Here is a 22,044-nt window from a genome sequence, read left to right as displayed (position 1 = left end):
TGGCATATGGCAATTTCCTCTGCGTCTTTGCCATGACTTATGTAACTCTTTCCTGGTTTTGTACTGACAGTTTTCACACGTTGGCTTAGAGCCATCGTGTATCTTGTAATCATGTAAACTTGTACATTTTTTTCGTAATTAATACAATTACCTTTTACGAGAAAAAAGAGAGAGAGAGAGATGCCTCAAAATCATAAATGCTTTCAGCAATCTCTAAGTGACATGAGAGAGAGAGAGAGAGAGAGAGGGAGAAGCGAGTTCATAGTTACGTGAAGTCTAATATGGACACGTGGTGTAACATTTGTCCGACAGACGGGACGTCTAAAACAGATGGCACTAAGGCCTTACGGCACTTGGCGTGAAGGGACGGGGGACTGTCGGCAGGTTTCTTACCATGTGGGCCAGGGGACAGTGACTCCCATTAAAATGTGGCATGAACGTGCAAGGCAGAGCATTCGATGTTCAATCGTGGTTAAATTCATTTTTGCCACCTATGACTTTCGTTTTTTGCGAGATGGAAGAGTATTTATTTTGAAAGAATGCTTTTAACTTTTCATTCAAAATGATTTTGAAACTTACCCTTTTTCACTTGACCAGAGCTCTCCCCTTGTTCCATCACGTCCACTCCCCCAAAAATCCTCAACTTCTACATTAAAGTGCATAGCTATTTTGGCTTCTTTTGCTCTCCTTTGTCAATAGAATTGTTTGTCTCAATATAGGTCATGGGATTGTCAACATAAGTGTTTACCTTAGTATAGGTAACAAGCATATGCCTTTTCTTGTAACATGTTTTGTATCTACTCAATGTGCTAGGCATCATCTAATTGATATAAATCAAAATATACCATCCATTTGGCCAGCCATGAATTGATATTCGTCTCATCACGTTTCTTCTTCTTTCCTTTAAAGGGATCAAGTTGGAATTAAGGAGTCAACATTCTCATGGCCATGGGCACAAATGGAAACCAGTCGACTGGGGTTCCCATCGAGTTTAGCTGCAAGTAGGGGCAACCAATCGACTCGGGTTCCCATCAAGTTGCCTTAATCTTTAAGTTAAAGAAGTTGTCTACCTCGAGAGCAACTGGTCATATGTCTTCATTGTTGCATAAGAAAAGAACGGCAAGCGTAAGATCACTTGTAGCGAGGATCACTTGAAGGGCCATTGTTTCGTTTGCCGGGTCATTTTCATGGTGATTAGGAGTACCTTGAGAATAAAAAGGCGAACTCTACTTGCAAGACTTAGATAAACTCTCTCGAAGCTCTAGGTAATTGTCTGGAAATTCTTTTTGAAGAATGTTTTGTTATTGCTAGCAATAGCAGTAGTAGTTCCATTAGTAAAACTGTTATTGGTCTGCATAATCTTCTAAAGGTCACTAGGTGTATAAATGGCCAAGACATTACAATTTTATTCGATAATGGTTCTACTTAGAATTTTAGTTTTTCTCATTTGGTGCAAGGACTAGGACTCCACATAGTACTTACTAATTAAATTTATCATATCCAATACACGGAGAACCCTATGGTGGATCACTGGGATTGCATGATACTGGGCTTGGATCGTTTGATCTAACAATACCATCAGATCATGTATTTGCGTATAAGCCTTGACTATATCGATGTCATTCTTGGCATGGTATGGTTCTTTGAAAAATACTCCGCTTTATGTATTGATTATAAAAATCATGTAAATTTTTTTGAGCTTGATGGTCATTTCCATGTGATCCAAGGTTGTTTATTCTTCGGTGTTATAGAAAATAATATACATATGATTTCATCATGGAATTTATTGAATGTTCTTTCAATCCGAGTATTATTAATTATATTTTTTATGTTGGAAAAGTTGAATTGTTTGATTATCAGTGTAATTCAAAAATTTTAAATAATAATCTTAATATGAATTTAAATGTGAGTGAATATTTGGATTTGATATTACATGAGTATGTTGACATCTTTCCGTTTGAGCTATCCAAGGGACTCACGTTGTCTCATGGAACCTTAGACCATAGGATTGAAACGTTACCAGTAGCCATCCCATCTCCTGGCAACCTTGCAGGTTTAGCTTGAAAGAGAAGGACAAGATAGCTAGGCAACTTTAAGGCTATTTAGCTAAGGACTATATTGAGCTGAGTAAATCCTTATGGAGCACACTTGTGCTTCTTGCTAAGATGGCCTTATAGATCAGCTTTGCAGTGTGTAGTATCTCACCAAAATCGATCTAAGGTCCGAATACCATCAGATATGAATACCTTTGGAGGATGTTCCAAAAACTGCGTTCTAAATGCGGTATGTACATTATGAATTTTTTGTCCTAACTTTTGGATTGTCCAATGCTCCCGCAACTTTCAACAAATAATGGATGATTTATTTCATGCGTCTATTGAAAAGTGGATAGCCGTTTTCCTCGACGAAATCCCTATTTATAGTAAGTTGTTAGAGGAACATTTCAATACTTACGTATTGTCTTATATATTTTAATATGAGAGCAATTGTTTGCTAAATTGTCCAAGTGTGAATTCTTTCACACCGAGTTGATATACCTTGGTCATGTCAACTCCCTTGATGGCATCCATATTGATCCCGAAAAGGTACGAGTAGTGCTTGATTGGCATATTTCGAGGACCATAAGGCAAGCAAAATATTTTTTAGGTTTTAGTGGGTTCTTTCAAAAAATTCATTAAGAACTATGCTCATGTTGTTGAATCCTTGATATGTTTGCTTAAGGGTATTCTAAGCAAGAAGAAGCACATGAGTCCATTGGTTGTTTGGACTAGTGAGCTTGATTAATATTTTTAAAGATTGAAACGACTTGTTACTACTACATTGAAGTTGTAGATTATTGATCCGAATAAATCTATTGAGGTTCATACAGATGCGAGGGATTATGCTTTAAGTGCTATTCTTTATCAAGATGGCCAATCTATCATATTTAAGAGCCGTAAGCTCACTGATGCCCAAACATGTTATACCACCCAAGAAAATGAATTATTGGCGGTTATCCATATGCTTAAAGTATGGCCATAGTTGCCTTTGTACGACATATGAACGAGTTCATAGCATATGGTTGTACTGTGCGGGTACCGTATGAATTTATATGTGATTTTAGATGCATTTTTTCCACCCATCCTGCAGACAAAAAATGGTTATGCAAAACGATTTCAATGCATATTTGTCAGAGCTCAGAGAGCAACATTTGGCAAAAAGGGAAAGGTGACTTGGGGCTCATTTGCACACTCTCTCTAGTCTCACTCTCTCCTCAAGGCTCATCCCAACCTCTTGTCTCCAAATATTAATCTCCCATCCCCTCCCTCTTCAAGCATCATCTCCTCTTCCCCTCCTCTTCTTCCCACCCCTTCCCTCTTGGGTCCTCTAAAGCTCTCACTCTCTCCTCTTTCTCCCATCCCCTCCCTCTTCAAGCATCATCGTGATCGGAGGGATGAGTCTCGACTCTCTTCTCTCCATCGAGCCTCCCCTTGACGCCTTGGCATCATGACACGCGAGAAGCATGAGGTCTTCAACTTGGATGCCATCCATGTGGAGAAGGACACAAAGAAGTTTAACTCCCACCATTGAACATGCAAGTATTGCGGAAAGCGCCACACAAGTGGTGCGATCGGGCTTTTTCAACATCTTTCTAAGATCGCAGCAAATGATGATGTCACTAGCAGCTGATGCAGCATGGATGAAGGCGCCAACAGTAGGAGCAAACACGGATGGAGTAGCAGCAATCTCGATGGCTGGACAGCCATGTGGGAGGAGGTTGATGGCTGAAATGTGCACGTGGAGTGAGAAACCTGCACAGACAGAATAAGGCTGAATGGGGGCAGCCTGTCTATTTATAAATGTGGAAGGGCGCCCCAAAAATTAGGGTTTCCACTGAACTCTCTCGAACCACTCCCTGTTTTAGTGTTTCCACTGAACTCTCTCGAACCACTTCCCGTTTTAGGATTTTTACTCTAGAAGAGCATTTTTTAGTGTGTTTTGGGGCTGTTTAAGAGGCTAATTAGCAAGTAATGCGTGTTTTAGCTCAATAGTCCGTTGTCGACTTTTTGCATGATATGAAGGAGATGTTAACGATTGCTAGGGAAAGCATTACAATAGCCTAGGATCATGCCATGTTTTATAGTAACCAACATAGTACTCCTAGAGAGTTCCAAGAAGGCATGTGGGTTTACCTTGAAGTCCCAAAGGACTCTGATTCAATGAATATCAATAAGTACTATAAATTGTCTTCGAGGTATTGTGGTCCTTTCCAAATTACCAAGAAGATAAGTAGCGTATCCTTTGAGTTGGAGTTACCTTTGGAAATCCGGGTTTACCCTGTCTTTCACGTGAGTTGTTTGAAAGAATGACTGGGATAAGGTGAGCAGATTGTCTTGGTAGAGGAGGCCTTGTTGCTTGAGGATACTACTTGTTATATTCCACTAGGACCTGAATTGGTTCTTGATTTTAGTACTAAACACTCTTGTCAAACCATTTATCTCAAATATTTAGTCATGTGGAAAAACCATTCGGAGACAGAGGCTACTTGGAGGTTGGTACATTCATTGAAGAGTTGTTTTCCTCACTTCATTCTTAAGGATATTATAGAGAACAACAATCATTCATAAGGGGGGAAGTGTTATGTCCTTGGACATTCGGATGGGCGCTAGTAGGATTGGTAAGGGCACTTCAGGGTTGGGACACAGCCAAGTTCTATTTGTAGAACTCAAGGCCCTATTGTGCCCATTCATTGTGTGATCACCATTGTTGGACTCTTGGCTGTTGGTCAACACATCCATACACCGGGATGGTGTGAGTAGGTGGTATGGGATGCCAACCCTTGGGATGTGGTTGTGACTCGGAATGTTGCTAGCTCCCAGGCTTAGGGGTGAGCTTGTTTGGCTCTACAGTTGGGAGGTGAGTTTGATGTTCCTTTTACAGTGAGTCTGCTTGGGTCATGTCTTGTGTGCAAGTTGGATCCTAGGGGAATGTTTCAGTCACTCTCTCTCCACAAAGTAGACTATGATGTTGAGGGTGGTGAACAACCTTAGTCTCTTAATGGAGTAGATTGTGAAGTTGAGGGTCATTGAAGCCCCTGAACCCTAAAAGGGTGGGGAATACCTTTGTAGCTTGTTGCCCCCGTCTCTAGAAGCATGGCTTCCAAGTGCTCATAACGCGTTACGGCTCATCGGAGGTGTCTTATTGCCTCCAATAGAGAAATAAGCGGGGGAGGAAAGTTCACAAAAATTTACTCCTCTTTAGCATTTGCAAGGGTTTATTGTCGGTGCCTCGATGTGCTCAAAAGGCTAGCACGCCTTGTGGGCATTTGATTGCCTTGAGCATAGAACTTCAATACTTGATGTTACATGAACTATGCTGCCCAAAACAAGGAGGTGGCACAAGGAATGCCTTAGGGAAGGTGCATATACTTCGATGGTGTAGGGAGCACTGGTTGTTGACGACAGGTTGAGGTGAAGCAACAAGGCTTGCCACCTAATGATCAAGGTTGCAATTTCACGGGAGCTATCATAGCGGAATGGAGTGTAGAAACTGGAGTTCATAGTGGTCTTGTTGCTCCATGCAAGGCCCTATGTTTTGCACAAAGAATGAGGATCTTTAGCTCAAAGAGCACCTCTATTGTATGACCATGTAAAGAAATAGTAGGGTTTCTAGTTGAGAAAATAGAGTGTATGACAAAAACTACCAGTGAATGAACTTAGAATGTCGGAGACTAGAAGAATGATGAATCATGAATGAAACCAAATGATAATACAAGGGTCTGATGCCTTCATGTCTCTAGCACCAGGGGCTGAGGGGTGAGGTAAGGAGTCATTGATGATAGAGTGGCTCGAGATGACCGCACTAACCTGGCTGATGAAGGGTTGCATCACTTGTAGAAGGAATACCCACTATGTATGAAGCAAAACGCAATCCTCAAAGAAGGGGGGGTGGGCAGCAATAAAGGGAGTGAAACATAGTCCTTTGTAGCTGATGGTGAAGAAAAGTAATCTCTAGGGGCAGCGGCAGCAAAATGTAGGAGTCAGCAGCAAGAGGGTGGCAGCTGCTGTAAATGCTGCAAGGGATAGGTGATTGGGTGCAGAATGAGAAGCTTTGCAAAATGCAGGTAGTAGCTCACTGAAAGAGATGATGATTGGGCGTCGGCAACAACCTCCAAAGTGGGCACATGATGAAAATCCAGGTGGGCAGCAGATCCAAGACAGTAGCAGCAGCTCAGGAAAGAGCAACGTCCATCATGTGCTAGAAGAGAGGGAAGCTGATGAAGAGGGAGTGATTAGTTGGAAGATTTGAGGATGAATGTGTGAAGTAGATGAAGGATGACTGCTAGATGTCCTTTTATAGGGGATTTCTGGGCATTTTTCCTTTTGTGCACAAACAAAACCTTTTGACATAAATAAAGCTTTTAAGGATAAAAATTAGGCCTTAATGCATGACATTTAATTGTTAATGTGAGCCCTTGATTTTGGTTGTTCAACAAACCTACTCTCAAGACAAGAAGTGAGATGCTGACAACCATACTTGCATGCAATTGTCCAAATAACCAAAGCAGCTTATTTGTGACAGCATTTCTACTTTTACTACCTTTACCTATAATAGCAAGTGCAATTGCTTTTGTGAGACTCCCATGATTTAAAGGTGGGTTTTGTAACTTATGACCATGTTCAAGATTATCTGATAGGGATCCTTAAAATCAAGCCAAAAGTCTTCCAAGAGGAAGACATTATTTTGACACAATCTCATCACAGTGTGGGGGCTCAATCATGGGTTTTGTGGTAAAACCATGGTTGAAAAGATTTAGTGCATCTTTTGATAGGCAAGAAAAGCAATGGTAAAAAGGAAATTAGCATCTAGCTAGTTTTGACTTTCAATGGGTTGTACTAAGGATTCGATAACTTTTCATTACAATTTCTTCAAGTAGTGTACACAATTTGCAAACTGGGTATGCACTGCTAAAATGCATGATGCATCACTATTCCAAGAATGCGTAATGCAATTCCTAGTATAGAAAATCAGATAGAAGAATTTTATTTGCTTGGTGATTAAGAGTAAAGGTATCTGTATTGAAGTATTACAAGTCATCCAAGGGATGGCCAGTCTCAATGATCCCTATGTCCAGTGACTGCTATAGGTGTGACAAGGTGCTATCTAGAATTTTCACACATTTGCATGGTCAAGGGTCACCTACTAGACATACATATTACCCAAGCAAAGCCACTCTTGACACTGATCTCTTTGAGGAAATTTTTTTCCCAAACTTAATTTAATTGGCTTGCAACACTTTCATCAATAAAACGAGTGCCACTTATACTTGTCGTACACTTATATTTTGAATGAGCCTAAACTTCAAGTAAACTACAGCATTCTTATCATTCCATTTCATGATCTCTCATTAGGCTTATCACAAGAAAAAGAGGAAACCGAGTCTCTAAGCATGTTATTGACACTTCCATATTCTTTGCAACCACTATAGTGTTAGGATTAAAGTATTTTGATAACCCTAGCTCCAAGCAGTAACCTTTATTTCAGAAACATAGGAACAAGTGCCACGGGACAGCATTTTCTTGGGCTTATCCACATAGGGTTGATGTAGGAGCACACGTTCAATGAATTTTACCTTTATCTAGGTGACCCACATTTCCATGAGCAGCTAACATTCCAAGGATTACCATAGACCAAAGAAGTTATGTTGGACCTACCTCTGTCCCTATCCCTTTGAAACCTAACATTTCTGGATGTCACATCTTGTTTTCTAGGGTATCCAGCTGGCTACATGGATGGGAAGTCCCCTGAAGATGATTAACTGTTTGGGATTTTAGGAGGGGGACATTGGAGGTTTGATATCTCATTATGTCCTGAGTCCAGTAAAATTTGCAGTTATTATGACTTTATTAGAAGCACTGAGGTCCGATATCTCATTACACATCCAGAGTCCAGTAAAATTTCTAGTTGCTATCATTTCATTAGAAGCTATGCTACCTTTATGTTGCTATGATGATGAAAATAAACGTGCACTAAGAAAAATTTCTAACTATGAAATTTGACTGTTGTTTCCTCTTTGCAATAGAGCACTGATAAGGGGACTTCATATTTTTCCAGTGAAATTAGTGACATTGAGGTGTCCAATTCTGGGGGTATTTCCATTGCGGATGAGGAACTTCCATTGGGCATCAGCTTAAACAAAAAGATATTTTGTGGCAAGTTTGCTGTTGTTGCAGACGAGTTCAACAATGACCTTGTATGTTTTTCATTACTTGCTGAGATTGTGCATAAGTTTTAATCTGTCTCTTTTTGAGGTTTGTGTTGTTTTGCAGGTTGGGGCTAAGTCACGTAATATTGCTTACTTGAAGCAAAAGCTTCCATCATGGATAAAAGTCCCGACGTCTGTTGCCATTCCGTTTGGTGTTTTTGAGACAGTGCTTGCTGAGCAGATGAACCAGGTTAGCTATTGTATCTTAAAGGCGGATCCCTAGAATTGCTCACCTCATGTCAGTGGGATTTCTGTGATTTTTAACTTTCCAGCACACTTAACGATGTGGTTTTTGAGCAGTTTACGTTGACATCTAGCTTATTTTCCCCATTAAACCATTAAGAAATTTTCATACAATCTAGAATTTTAGCATTAGATTTGAAACGTCATCTCTGCTGTCACTTAAATGCTTTCAAATAACTCAGCTGGATCCAACTATAAAGCAATGTGGTATGATGTAGGCCATAGCTGATGAAATTAGTAGATTGACCAAGTCTTTGGAGAAGGGAGACATAAGGAGGCTCCATGATATACGACAGGCGGTCCTGCAGCTTCAACCACCACAGAAGCTTGTAAGAATGAGCAAGAGGGTGAAATAATTGTCCTTCTTCAGATTGAAATTTTTCATAAGAGGATTTTTGAATGGGTTTGGATGCAGGTCAATGACTTGAGATTAGTTATGAAAAAGTCAAACATGCCTTGGCCTGGTGATTCAGGAGACGCAAGATGGGAACAAGCTTGGACTGCTATTAAAAAGGCAAGAACATAATGCATGCATTTGCACATTTTGAGTTTCCAGGGTAATGACTGTAATGATGACATCTTTATATTTTGTTGGACTCTTTCAAAGTTAAACCTACTTCCATCTGAACTATACCATTGCAGTGTTAAAACTCTACTTTATTTGTTTTCTCTTGTTTTAAATGGCACAAACACATCTGAGGATTCTGGTACTTCAGGATGCTTAGTGAATATGCAATCCCTTCTTGCTACACTTCCTCAGAAGTGCATTTAGTCCATTATCAAATTCCTGGACCAGGGTAACCATCAATAGACTATCCAGTTCAGTGCACAAAGCTGATGCTTCTGGCAAATGTATGGTCTTGAGTTCACTGTGGTACTGAAGAAAAGTTTGAGTTGTTTTCTAGGGTTTTATTGGTTTGTAAACATTTCAAATTTACTAAACTTCTGGGATCAATCAAATCTATTATGACAAGAAAAGAATGGTGGCTTTTAGGCATACTATCAATAATCTGCATACTTTCAATAACTCCTAAGTATTACAGTAGGTTTTTCTCGTTCTCTTTCTTAATGTTTCTTCTCCTCTTTCTTTCCTTATCATCTCAACCTACTACCATTGGAAAATTTCGTTGTGCTGGTTGCTTTTGGTATTTCTTCCTTGTTGGGCTCAGATTGCAATACTCTTTAGATAAGACTGTTTCTCATTTTGAATTTTGTAGTTGCATTTGTGTAAGTCGACAGTGTGTACATCTCATTTTCACAGCGCATAATAACAATCTGTAACCATCAAATTGAGTCGTATTGCAAGTCATCAACATTGTTGTAACTTGTCATCCTGCAAGCCTAGTTCAAACTGCTTTCCTGATTATTATTTACTTCGCTTTTGGTATTCCTTCCTTGTTTGGCTCAGTCTGCAGTACTCTTTGGATAAGAGTGTTTCTCATTTTGAATTTTGTAGCTGCATTTCCACAAGTGTAAAGCATTTTTTTGCAGGTATGGGCATCAAAATGGAATGAAAGAGCTTATGTCAGCACCCGGAAAGCAAGGATAGATCACAATGATCTTTGTATGGCTGTTTTAGTTCAAGAGATTGTTAGAGCAGATTATGCATTTGTTATTCACACGACAAATCCCTCAAATGGTGATACGTCAGAAATATATGCAGAGGTGAGTGCTCAACAATAGTAAAAGTTCAGCAACTGTATTTTCTCTGTGAAAAGCTGGAGGGATAATCTTGTGTCATTGTCTTGGCCATACTGCTGAATAGGTTGTAAGAGGTCTGGGCGAGACTCTTGTTGGTGCTTATTCAGGTCGTGCCCTCAGCTTTTCTTGTAGGAAGGAAGATCTAAATAAACCTCAGGTATTTATCTCTCTGCTCTCACATGATCTTTTTGGCAGTCTTATAATAGCTGCTGATAACTCAGTTTAACTGTTGCAGCAGCCAATTAGTTATCTCTTTTCATTTGTGCAATTTATATGAAAATTACTGTATGCATATCCATACATGCCTATGTAGGCACATGGACTGAGGCCCAAGTTAACCCAAAGGTGGTTTATGTGTTGGCTAGGAACCTGAACACAACGGCAACTATCGACGTTTGAAACCTAGTGTGTACTGGTCATTGTCATCTCTTGTTTGTGAGCTCTACATTGAGTCAGTAATGGACATTACCAGCTCTGTTCATTTGGTCCATTTTGGTCACAGATGTGGTCATTCTTGGCCCATCCACTTTATTTTTGAGCACTTGGACTAGGCAAAGTAACATGGGATGGTGGACGAGGACAAGGATGTGATGAGGGAGGGGAATGGCCAAAAGCATGGGGTAGGGACAGGGGGTGTTACAAGGGAGGGGATGGTGTACATAAATAACATTTTAAATTTTGTAGTTACCATACGTATGCTTTTGATGTGGTGGGTGGAGATGTGGATGAATGTGTACTATAATAAAACATGTGCTGCATGCACACATATGTGTATTTTCCATTGTAGGAAAACGATGTGTAATGTGGGCTGATTTGGTATGACTCTATACGAGTATGATGATTTTGTATGTGTGTATGTGTGACAAAGGGGAAGAAACAAAGGTTACCGACATATTACACTCCATGTAAGAAGGCTGGGAACTTCGAAAAAAGAGTCCCTTGTCAGTCTTGACAAATGGATGGTTGGGATGGGGGGCAGCTGTTAGGGACGTGATAGGGGATACCTCTCATCCCATTTTGGCATTCTCTTCGGTAAATTTGTGTGGGATGGCATTCCAACTATGAAGCGCAAAAAGAATAACCACTAAAGTGAAATCCAAGGGCACAACTAGCTACAAACCACTTGAATCTTCTTGGCATTCTAGGCCATCCATGAGTCCATGTCTGGAAGTCGAATGTGATGGGTCAAGTCACGTATTGAAATCACCCATGATAAATCTAGGTCTTCCAAGCGAGAGGCATGCTCTCAATTGGCGCCATAACTCTTGACGACTAGGAACATCATCATGAGCATAGAGGCCCACCAGCCATAGCACTTCCCCATCATAAGTAATTTTCACAACTATGAATTTTCCTGATACATCTCTCTTGATCACTATTGGCTGAAATTTCTCTCAAACAAATAGCAACACTCTGGAATGGTTTTTGGTAGAAACACTGTCATAGAAAAGTTTGAAGCCATGATAGTGTAGGGTTCTCCTTGCTTCATTATGACTCTTATGCTCCATCACACACACAAAACATCCCATGCATTAGAGTGCAAGGTTTGCCACATAGCATGTTGCTTGCTATGCGAACAAATACGCCAAACATTCAATGTAGTAATTCTCATGATGAGAGGGGAGATCAAGGGTGGGTTGCAGCTGCCTCGTTGCAGCTTTATTTACCAAAACAACAAGAACATCCTCATCCAAAAAATCTGCCAACACAACAAAGGCATTTGTTCCATTACCACGCGCTTTAGCAGTTGAGGGCTGATCCACATCCACTATGCTAGGGTGCGGGTATCCTCGGTCCCATGGAGTAATGACTTTATGGCACTTGTCAAAGGCCAGACACTTAGGGGAAGCATGTAATGGCTCTTGTTGAGCCTAAGGATTAGAGGTAGTCTTAATGCTCGGAGGTGTAACAGCAGCAGCTTGGGATAATGGTTTGTCCTTAAGACGCACATAGATGCGTAGGACATTCTATGTATTCTCCAAGGATTCGATGTTCTGAATGTCATTTGACTTTTTTTCCTTTTTCGGCTGCACCTCTTGCCAGCCATGTGTACCATCAATGTGAGGTGAAAGCAATTGTTTGCCTTTGCCCAAAATCCCCCCCATGGGTTGGACATCTATATACATATGCGAGGCAAAACCACCTTGTTATACACCAAGAACAACATTTGCATGCCTTGTCTCTTCTTTGGTTTTAGTACATTCTGCCATAAAGTGACCTGAGTGTCTGCAATTGAAGCAATGTTCTGCAAAGGCTCCCCATTGGAGACGGAAGTGTAGTGTGTGCATACCAGGAGAATTCACTTGTAGCCAAGTGGGATGCTTGCTATTGATGGCTTGAGTACTAGGAGGTACCAACACTGTACCAATCATGGTTGTGGCATCAAGCAAAAGGGGCCAATACATGTCTGGGCAACCCTCCATTCTTGCTTTAGCAGTTCTATGAAATATGCCATTGGCCGCCATGGTACAACATGCACCAGTTTGCGATCATAGAACAATGGCAGCTTGCTTAAAAGCACATCACACTGATGAGAGGATTGGAGCAGGACCTCATAAAACTACCTTGAGGCTTGACCCCACAAACACATAGTCCTCTTGCACAGCACCCAACCATCAGCATACCGAAGACATTGTCTGGTAGTAAAGAATAGGATGACCGCTTTTTCATGGAAAGAGGAGAACGAATGCCACACCTTCTTTGTATCCACTGTAGTAATGACGACATCGCTCTCTTCAAAGTCATTGCAATTATTTTGATTATGTTGCACATACACCCCAAGCAATGTGTTGGCAAATTCCAAAAGATGCTCCCAATCCAGGTCCTGGGAGTCATCTAACTGCCTTGCTGCTTGAGCATAGGACAAAGTGTGACCCATCTCTGAAGCATGAGGAATTGTTTGCGATTCCCCACAAGGCAATGCATTTGTCCCTCCCACTATGGAGGTCTGAACAAACTTGGAGTGCTTGACAAGGGACTTAACATGTTTAGTGTAAAAATCTGGGACCATTTCATCCTCATCCATATCTGGTTGCAAGGCATCTACCACTGCATCATTGAAAGAATTATTCAACTCAGCCATAGAGCGGGCGCTCCATTCTCAGTGCTACCTAAATCCACATTGTGTTGCACAACCCTGTTGTCAAGGACGAGATCCTTGTCTAGGTGCTGGTTGCTTAGACAGAGTTACTGTAGGGACAGTAGCTCTCTGCAGCACCGTGCCTAATGCTGAAGCGCTCTGCTGCCCTTGTGTGCACGCCTGGGCAGTAGCCAGCAATGTCTGTCCTGTCAAAGTCTGCATCAGACCTACCTGCACCAACTGCAACAGCCCTGCCCTGTGAAATTGTGCATCTGCCCTGCCTGGAAAACCTGCACCAGTGTCAGAGGAAGTCAGCCCTGTGGGAGGCAGCCCGTCTTCTCTACACTTGTCTGAACCCTAACTGCACTCGCCCCCTGAAAGGAAGCGTGACGGCTATGCCTGTTTTCAGGGTAGCATGCTTGTTAGGAAGGGGGCACAAGGGGTCGATCAGAACTGGGGAACCACGCGAATCTCTGTGCATAGGAGGGCACAACGGAATCGTACAAGCCTGATCTAATGTGCTGGTGGTTTGATGTGATGCTTCTTACATGTGCTCTCTGGTTGGCATCTAAACAACCATGTCTTCGCTTGGCTGGAGCATGTGGATTTCCCTGTCTGCAGAGCACTGTTTGGAGTCTTTGCTCAACTATCTACAGGTGTGTGTGCATGTCACGACTATCTGTGGACGTGTTCCCACACATGAGTTTGGAGGTCATTGCCTTCGGAGCTCACATGCCTATCTGCAGGTTGATACCGATTGATGCTGGAGGTCCTATTGAGACTTTGTGATCACACACACACACACACACACTCTCTCTCTCTCTCTCTCTCTTTTTCTCTCTCTCTCTTTTTTTTCGTAAAAGGTAATTGCATTAATTACGAAAAAAGGTACAAGATTACATGATTACATGATTACAAGAGACACGAGGGCCCTAGGCCAACATGTGGGAAATCCCCGTACTAATGCACTAAAAAGGTTACACCAATCATGGCAACGACCCAGAGGCAATTGCCATATGCCAGGGATGCAAATCCTCCCGAGGGAACAAGTCGGAGTGTCGAATGAGATCTAGCTGCCAATGCAAGAGCCCTTTAAGCCTGGCAATATGTCTCGGTATATTAGAGGCCGAATCAAAGAGAGAAGCATTGCGCGTGGTCCAAATGTGCCAGCATCCCCAGTATCTGAAAAAGTGAAATAAGATCTGCATATGTAACTGTGGCGGTGTGGGTACTTTGGGCGCACAAAAACCCAATCGAAAGGAGTTAGTGAGGACCCCACCACCGCGCGCCAGATTTGCGACAAGAGTAACCAGATATTCTTGGCGAGCGGGCAAGAAAGAAAACGATGTCGGGCGAATTCCGCAGTAGTGGTACAGAAGAAACAATTGCCATTCGAGATTCGCCGCTTGGAAAGGGCCGAGGCAAGAGGAAGACCACCAATCATTACCCGCCAAAGAAAGACTTTGCATTTGAAAGGTGCCTTATTCAGCCAGCCCTCCATCAGCGTCGCCTGCCACCATGACAGCGATTTCCGCAGTCCCCAAACAGTATTAGCTTTCACACCCAGCCATTGGTGATCTTGAATGAGAAGATGATACACCTGATTAGTAGAGGCCTTTTCCAGACTCAACCGGCCTGCAAGGTCCCAGTCCTGCCAAGGACGATCCACAGCCAGGGCAGGAAAGGGTTGCCTACCCTGAAGCTCCAACAAAAGCTTTTCCCATAAACCACGGTATCCGCGCGGGATCCTGAAAAGTCTCCTAGCAGTCCGAAACGATGCGAGGACATTGCGAATGGCAAGGGTAGCATCCACAATCGAAGTCACACCTAAACGGGCCATGCGGTTAAATCTCGGTCTGAGCTGATGTTTGTCTTCCCATGAAAGTAATCTGGATACTGCCAACAATTCCAGCTGAAAGGAGTTAGTCTGCAAGCGGTCCCCTACTGGATGCCAATGGGCCTTTTGGAGCACCACTTTCCAAGAGCCGACCAAGTGCAGTAACAAAAAGGAAGAGGGATTGGAAAATCGAGAGTCAGCATTAAGGACATGCCACTAGGAGGCCTGAAGCCGTGTGTTACCATGGCGTAGCCCGTTGTCCTCAAGAAAATAACGGGCTATGATGGTCCACGGGTGATGATCCACACACATGGCACGAAAAAGAGACCAACGAAGAGCCAGCATATGAGTTTCGGCATCCAGAATAGCGCCACCACCCATGCGTTTAGGGGTACATGTATGTGACCATGAAATCCATGAAATGCCTGCCTGAAGGGAATCCTTCTTCCATAGCATGAAACGAATGGGATGAGTGAGAGCCTTCAAAGTAGTAGGCATCCACTGCAGCAATGGCAGGAAATACGTTAGCATTGGTAGCATAATTGTCTGAGCCACTTTGAGGCGCACATGGAATGGCCACGCTTGCGACTTCCAATACATAAACTTCGCTGCCAGTTTTTGTGAAATCCACTCCAGTAGGTCCTTTGGTCGTACATCCACTGCCAACGGGTATCCAAGATGCCTGACAATGGATCCACGGGAAACCACCTGGCCCTGCCAGCCTAATGATTGTAAATCAGGCGCCGTGCAACTGAGAATGGCCAACTTAAAGGCATTGATGCGAAGACCAGAGGCCTGACCAAAGAGCGTCTAAACATCTAATGCCTTTCGAATGTTGTCCCTGTGTGCCTGCAAAATCATAAAGGTGTCATCAGCCAAAGATTGGCTAATGAAGTACTGTCCCAAAGGAAGAGACAATCCTGCCAGCTGAGCAGAAGCCGCCATTGAGGATAACATTGAAAGGACCGGGTGAGTCGCCAGGGCAAAGAAGAGAGGACTCAAAAGGCAACCCTGTCTGACCGAGCGTGCAAGGACAAATGGCTCTGTAACCCCACCATTGAGCATAACTCTTGAAGAAGCCGCAACACTAATGGTGTAGATCAATCGGGACATCCGGGTACCAAAGCCCATAGCAGACATGAGATCTGCAATGAAAGACCAGTCCACATAGTCAAACGCCTTTTCCAAGTCCAATTGAATCAATACCACTTCCTGACTGGAGTGCCGCGCATAGTCAATAGCCATTTGCACATTCAAGATATTATGCAGAATGTTGCGGCCCTTGATGAAACCATATTGGAGAGGATGCACAATAGCTGGAAGGTGCTTGTGAAGCCGATTCGCCAGCACTTTGGAGAAGATTTTATACATCGAGCCCATCAAAGAAATTGGTCTCCAGTGTTGCAGCTTTGACCGCGAAGGGACCTTGGGAATCATTTTGATAAGGCCTTGTTTCCACGAGGAAGACCCCTGTTTCCCAAACCTCCTGACACATGACCGCCAATGGCTTCACCAACTGCGTGGCCGAGTTCTCAAAGAATTCATTAGTGAGACCATCCCAACCAGGACTTTTATCCTTAGGCAGGTGCAACAAAACATCCATAACCTCCTTCTCGCAAATATCCGCCTCCAAAGTGGCTTGCATATCAAGTGGAACCTGCTGGCGGACCAGATGATAGAAGACCGAGCGGGCATGCGTAACCTGGCTAGAAGGCGAGGGAGAAGAACCAAGAAGTTCCATAAAATAATCTCTGCACATAGTGACAATGGTCAACGGATCATTGACCATGCGACCTTCCGAATCCTGGAGTCTAGTCATATTTTCGCGAGCCGGAGAAGCATGTAAGGCGCGAAAGAACTTATGAGACTGGCAGGCACTATCTTGCAATGTGTCAGTCAAGTTATGCAGCTTGGCCTGCTGATAAGATTTCAACTGAAATACTTGAATAAGATGGGCCAAACGCCTTTCCAGTGACAGCAGAAAATCATCATCTGGGGAATCCACGAGCAAGGAACGGACCAAAGCCAGTAAGTTTTTGTTGCATGTCGACGTCACCGATAAAGAGAGGCATGATGAATCCCATACTGCCGAGCAACCCGTTGCACATTAGAGAGGAGCCGCGTAAATGCAGCCAGGCCGTCAGAGGCGAAGTCCAATAAGAACCTCTCAATCAATTGCTGCATATAGCCCTGAAAAATTGGATGCTTTAAATAAGAGGAGTTGAAACGTAAAGGGAGCCTATCCAGCAACTGCATAAAAGATGCAATAGATTGTGCCCGCATCTCAAGCTGGAGGGGGAAATGGTCCGACAACGCATATTGCTGCAAGACCTTCATTTCCAACATCTCGGCAAGAAATCATCCCCTTGCATGATATACATTCGGTCCAACTGCGACCAAGTAGTTGCATATTGTGCGGAATGAAAAGTAAACCCTGAAAAAGAAGGGTGAAGCGATGACCAAAGATCTTGCTTAAGCACGCGCAAAGCAAAGGAATTCCACACCTGGCTTTCTGGCATATCCATTACCGAATGCCCTGAAGTGGATTGACAAGAGTCAACACACATATTGAAATCTCCCATCAAAAACCCCCTTCGGCCAAGGGACATGGAGCCCTGCAAAGTTGAGCAAAGATCACGTCGGGATGCGGGATCATTCGGAGCATAGAGGCCCAGCAACCATAAAATCTCTCCTTCAAATAAGACTTTGATTACGAGAAAGCGGCCCTGCACATCATTTTTGACAAGAACAGGCTGGTATTTCTCATGGACAATCATCGGGACGCCCGAATAGTGCGTGGCATGTGTCCCTGCATAAAACAGACGGAATCCATGACAATCCACAATTTTCCCTGCTTCAGCGTGACTTTTGTGCTCAACTGCACACAATACATTCCACTGGTTCTCATGCAAGACAGTCCACATGGCATGTTGCTTATGGCGAGAGCAAATGCCTCGCACATTCCACGTGGCTATATTCATATATCTTCGAAAAAGGAAGTCAGGAACGAGGCGCTTGTTGCCTCGATTTCACCTTTTCCGCGAGAGCATCTAGGACACCCTCATTCAGAAAATCAGCCAATACTGCAAACGAATTCTGGCGACCTGCTTTAGAGGTAGAAGGAAAATCCACTGCCTTGGGAGTGGGGCGGGGATAACGCCGATCCCAGGGTGTAATCACATTACCTTTTGTATCAAACGCCAGCTTAGCAGGTGGGCCCTTGGGGCCGTCTGTATAGGCTTTCCTTGTAGACTGATTACGGGGGGCAGACGGGGCCATAGTACACGCAGCCGGTTGTGAAGTGAACATTTCTTTCCTGCGCATATACGTGCGCACGGAATCCTGTGAAGTATTAGGCCCAGGATCCGCCAGGCTTGCATCCAACTTTTTACCTTTTTTTTGACGTGCCTCAATCCAATCAGTGCTACGAGAATCCAAACCCAGGACCTGTTGTTTGCCTTTATCCACGACATTTGGTGGTTGAAGGGCCTCTTGTGTCGGGGCATCAAGCACCATGTCATCCTTAGGCAGCACAACCTACGCATCCTCGGAAGACGGTTGCCTTTCAGGGCATTCGGCCATGAAATGCCCTAATTTACCACATGAAAAGCAGTGGCCTGCAAAGTTGCCCCATTTCAAGCGAAAATGCAAAGAATGCATGCCAGAACAATTGAGGCGAAGCCACGCAGGCCTTTTCCTGGCTGTGTCCCATAACATGCATAAACGGTTTCGATTCATAGCCCTGAGGCTTGGGGGCACTAGCACTGTTCCCACAACGGCCATCGCATCCTTCAACAATGGCCAATAAACCGCCGGACAATTTTCCACTTCCACCCATACCGGGCATTCTCGTTGAAGCAGATGCTGGAAATCGCCCATAGGGCGCCATGGTACAACATGGACCAAGCGGCGATCAAAGAATAATGGCAGCTTGGACAGGAGCTCAGCTCGATGTGTTTCCGATTTCAACAACACCTCATAAAAGCCGCGAGGTCCAAGGAAGGTCTCCTCAACACACTCCCCTTGCAATAAATGGTGCATCCACTGGCGAATATGTGAAAGCACTGGCATCCTGCCAGTGAAGAAAAGTATAACTGCACGGTCATAAAACACCGAGAAGGACCACAAGATTGATTTCGGGTCCACCTTGGCTTCCAGCACATCATCAGTTCCCGCGTCAGAAAAAGTTTCATTGTTGTGCTGGTCATAATCGCCAAGCAGAGTATTGGCAAAGTCCAGCAAATGCTCCCAGTCAATCTCCTGCGAATCCATAGGATTAGAGGCAACCTGCGCATAGGAACGTTCTTGAGGACCCATTGGCTCGTCAGAAGTATGCTTGGAGCGTTTGCCCGCAGGCGGCAGTTCAGAACCCGGAGGCATCTCCTCCGTGAAGGGCACCATATCCTCCGGCTCCTTTGTATCGGAATCAGGGCCAAGGGCTGTTACCGTCCGGTCTAGAAAATCCATTTCCAGGCCAGCCATACTGCTTTCTTAGCTCTGCACACGGACGCAAAGCAGGGGAGCACAGGCGAACATGCGTGCACTCGTTCAGGCGTCTCTCTCTCTCTCTCTCTCTCTGTGTACAGATCAGGGGGCACTCTGGTCGAGGCGTTGCTTCTCTGACGACTGTGGAGATTAGGGTTGACAACAGCTGTGCGCCTCTGCAGAGAAGAACAAACGCGAGCACGCGGACCCGCGGACAGGACAATCGTCGAACCAAAATGGGTGTCTGCAGGTGTGGCAGCGTGACGAGACAGGAGACAGGCACAACAGAAGCCGGGACGAGGCAACACGGCGCGCAGGACCAGAACGTGAAGAACAAGGCCTGACGAAACTACAGGGCGATGGCGGCAGGGACCCCTACCCCAGGAGTGGCGAAACGGTGCAGGGGGCAGGTCACGACAGGGCGCAGGTGACGAAACAGTGCAGGCGCAGGCGGCAGGTCACGACAGGGCGCAGGTAACGTCACGACAGGGCGCAGGTGGCAGGTCACGACAGGGCGCAGGTGACGAAACGGGGCAGGCGCAGGCGGCAGGTCACGTCACGACAGGGTGCACGCTCTCTCTCGCGACAGGTCGCCATTCATTTCTCTCTCTCTCTCTCCTCCTCTCTCTCTCTCTCTCTCTCTCTCTCTCTTCGTGAAGATAATTGAATTAGATAGCGAGTATTTACATTAGACCATCAGGTCAACATTCTCTTTGTAACTCTTACTTTCTATTACAACAGACCATCAGGTCAGCATACTCTGTCTCTCTCTCTCTGAGTAACTAATATATACATGAGGCCTGTAGGATCTCAGAACAACCAGAACAACCTATTACATGAACAATACTAATAGATCACACAGAAGGAACAACTGGAGTAGAGCGAACAATCGCCAGCCAGGGAGCAGCAATATTCGGAAGAACCAGGTCCACTGACATCATAGAGGAGATTTGCCATAACACTATTCCACGCACACGGGCCTCATGGCCATGGATGCATGATGCTGCATCAAAAGTAAAGGCATTGCGAGTACACCATATATGCCACAGGGCTGTCCATCTAAGGAAATGAAATAGGCAGGAACAATCTGAACTCAAAGAGGGCATAGAGGACATATTCCCATAATCCAGGAGCGAATTGATAGGCGGTGTTGAGTCACCAAGGACCACACACGGGAAATGAAATTCCAGAATTGTCGTGCCATAGGGTAGGAGACAAAGAGGTGAAGCAATGTCTCATCACACGTAGTGCAGAAAACACAACTCCTAGCAGAGATCTTTCGGGCATGGAGCACTTCACCCATTGGAAGACCCCCAATGAGCAGCCGCCACATGAATACTTTTCCCTGATACGGGACCTTAGACTTCCAAAGCTGGATAAATCTTTCACGACACTTCTTTTTACTGTCCCTACGATGCCATAACCTATTCACTTTCTCCATGACCCATCTCTTGTCTTCAAACATATGATGATATTTGATTAGTTGACCTTTTCCCAAAATCATCAGGAAGCACAAACATCCAGTCACGCCAAGGATCCAATGGCTGTAACTCAAGCAAAGGAAAGAACCTTTGAAGATTGTCTTGTATGGACGACCAAATGTCCCTGTATCCACGAGGCACCCTAAAGTACTGACGAATACATCTAAAGGAATAAAGACGGGGCTGTCTAGGAATAACACCATCACGGATTGCTGTCTTTGACCCTAGCCTAGCTATCCGATTGAGCTTGTCTCGCTGCAAATCTTTTAGTGGCCAATCCAACAACCTCGAAGAAGCCAGTCTTTCTTCTTGTAGTGAATTTTCCTCTTTACGAATATTTGGGGGATGCCAAACTGCAAAACGAAGCATCTCTTGCTAGGAAGCTATCAAATGAGAAAGAAGAAAAGACTGGGAGACCTTTAAAGGCGCTTGTAGAATTAAGCGCATGCCACCAAGAAGCATGAATAACCGTGCTACCATGAGAGATGCCAATTTTTTCTATGACGAATTTGGCAATATGTGACTAAGGATGACACTGAGTAGATAGACTCTGCAATAGGGATAGCCTCAAAGCGGCCATATGCAAATTGACATCTAGCAAAGTTGCGCCCCCCATCCTTTTTGGAGTGGTCACATGTTGCCAGGAGATCCATACCTGCCCAAAATGATTGCCTTTCTTTTTCCAGAGCATAAATCTGATAGGGTGAACCAAATCCAAATTGGAGTTCTTAGTCTAAGGAAGCATTGATAGAAAGGATGAGATCATATTGATCATAATGCATTGAGCCACTTTTAGTCTAACATGTAGTGGCCAACTTTGGGATTTCCAGTACATGAACTTGTCATGAATTTGGGAGGCCATCCAATCCAGTAGAGCAACCTCCACACCAATAGGATATCCCAAGTGCCTAGTTATATTATCCCTTGTGATCACAATTCCATTTCAGCCCAGGGCCTGCAGATCATTCTCCGT

At 44.1% G+C, this 22,044-nt stretch overlaps 1 protein-coding gene across 1 annotated transcript in view; it reads left to right on the top strand.

Moving 5' to 3' along the window:
- The window catches only part of SEX1 (Pyruvate phosphate dikinase, PEP/pyruvate binding domain-containing protein), a 113,374-nt gene that overhangs the window by 67,885 nt on the left and 23,445 nt on the right, over window positions 1-22,044 (top strand). Inside the window, exons 28-33 of the mRNA XM_087679456.1 lie at window positions 8,095-8,233; window positions 8,310-8,435; window positions 8,707-8,817; window positions 8,904-9,002; window positions 9,980-10,153; window positions 10,254-10,346. Of these exons, the coding sequence (XP_087535582.1) occupies window positions 8,095-8,233; window positions 8,310-8,435; window positions 8,707-8,817; window positions 8,904-9,002; window positions 9,980-10,153; window positions 10,254-10,346 (742 nt within the window). The remainder of the gene's footprint in view (window positions 1-8,094; window positions 8,234-8,309; window positions 8,436-8,706; window positions 8,818-8,903; window positions 9,003-9,979; window positions 10,154-10,253; window positions 10,347-22,044) is intronic.

The sequence above is a fragment of the Lygodium microphyllum genome, chromosome 1, assembly GCF_053477565.2.
Source record: "Lygodium microphyllum isolate KBCC chromosome 1, Lygodium_microphyllum_v1.1.10, whole genome shotgun sequence".
NCBI classification, from domain to species: domain Eukaryota; kingdom Viridiplantae; phylum Streptophyta; class Polypodiopsida; order Schizaeales; family Lygodiaceae; genus Lygodium; species Lygodium microphyllum.
The sequence above is the reverse complement of the archived record's forward strand: the minus strand, read 5'-3'. Positions and strand labels throughout refer to the sequence as shown.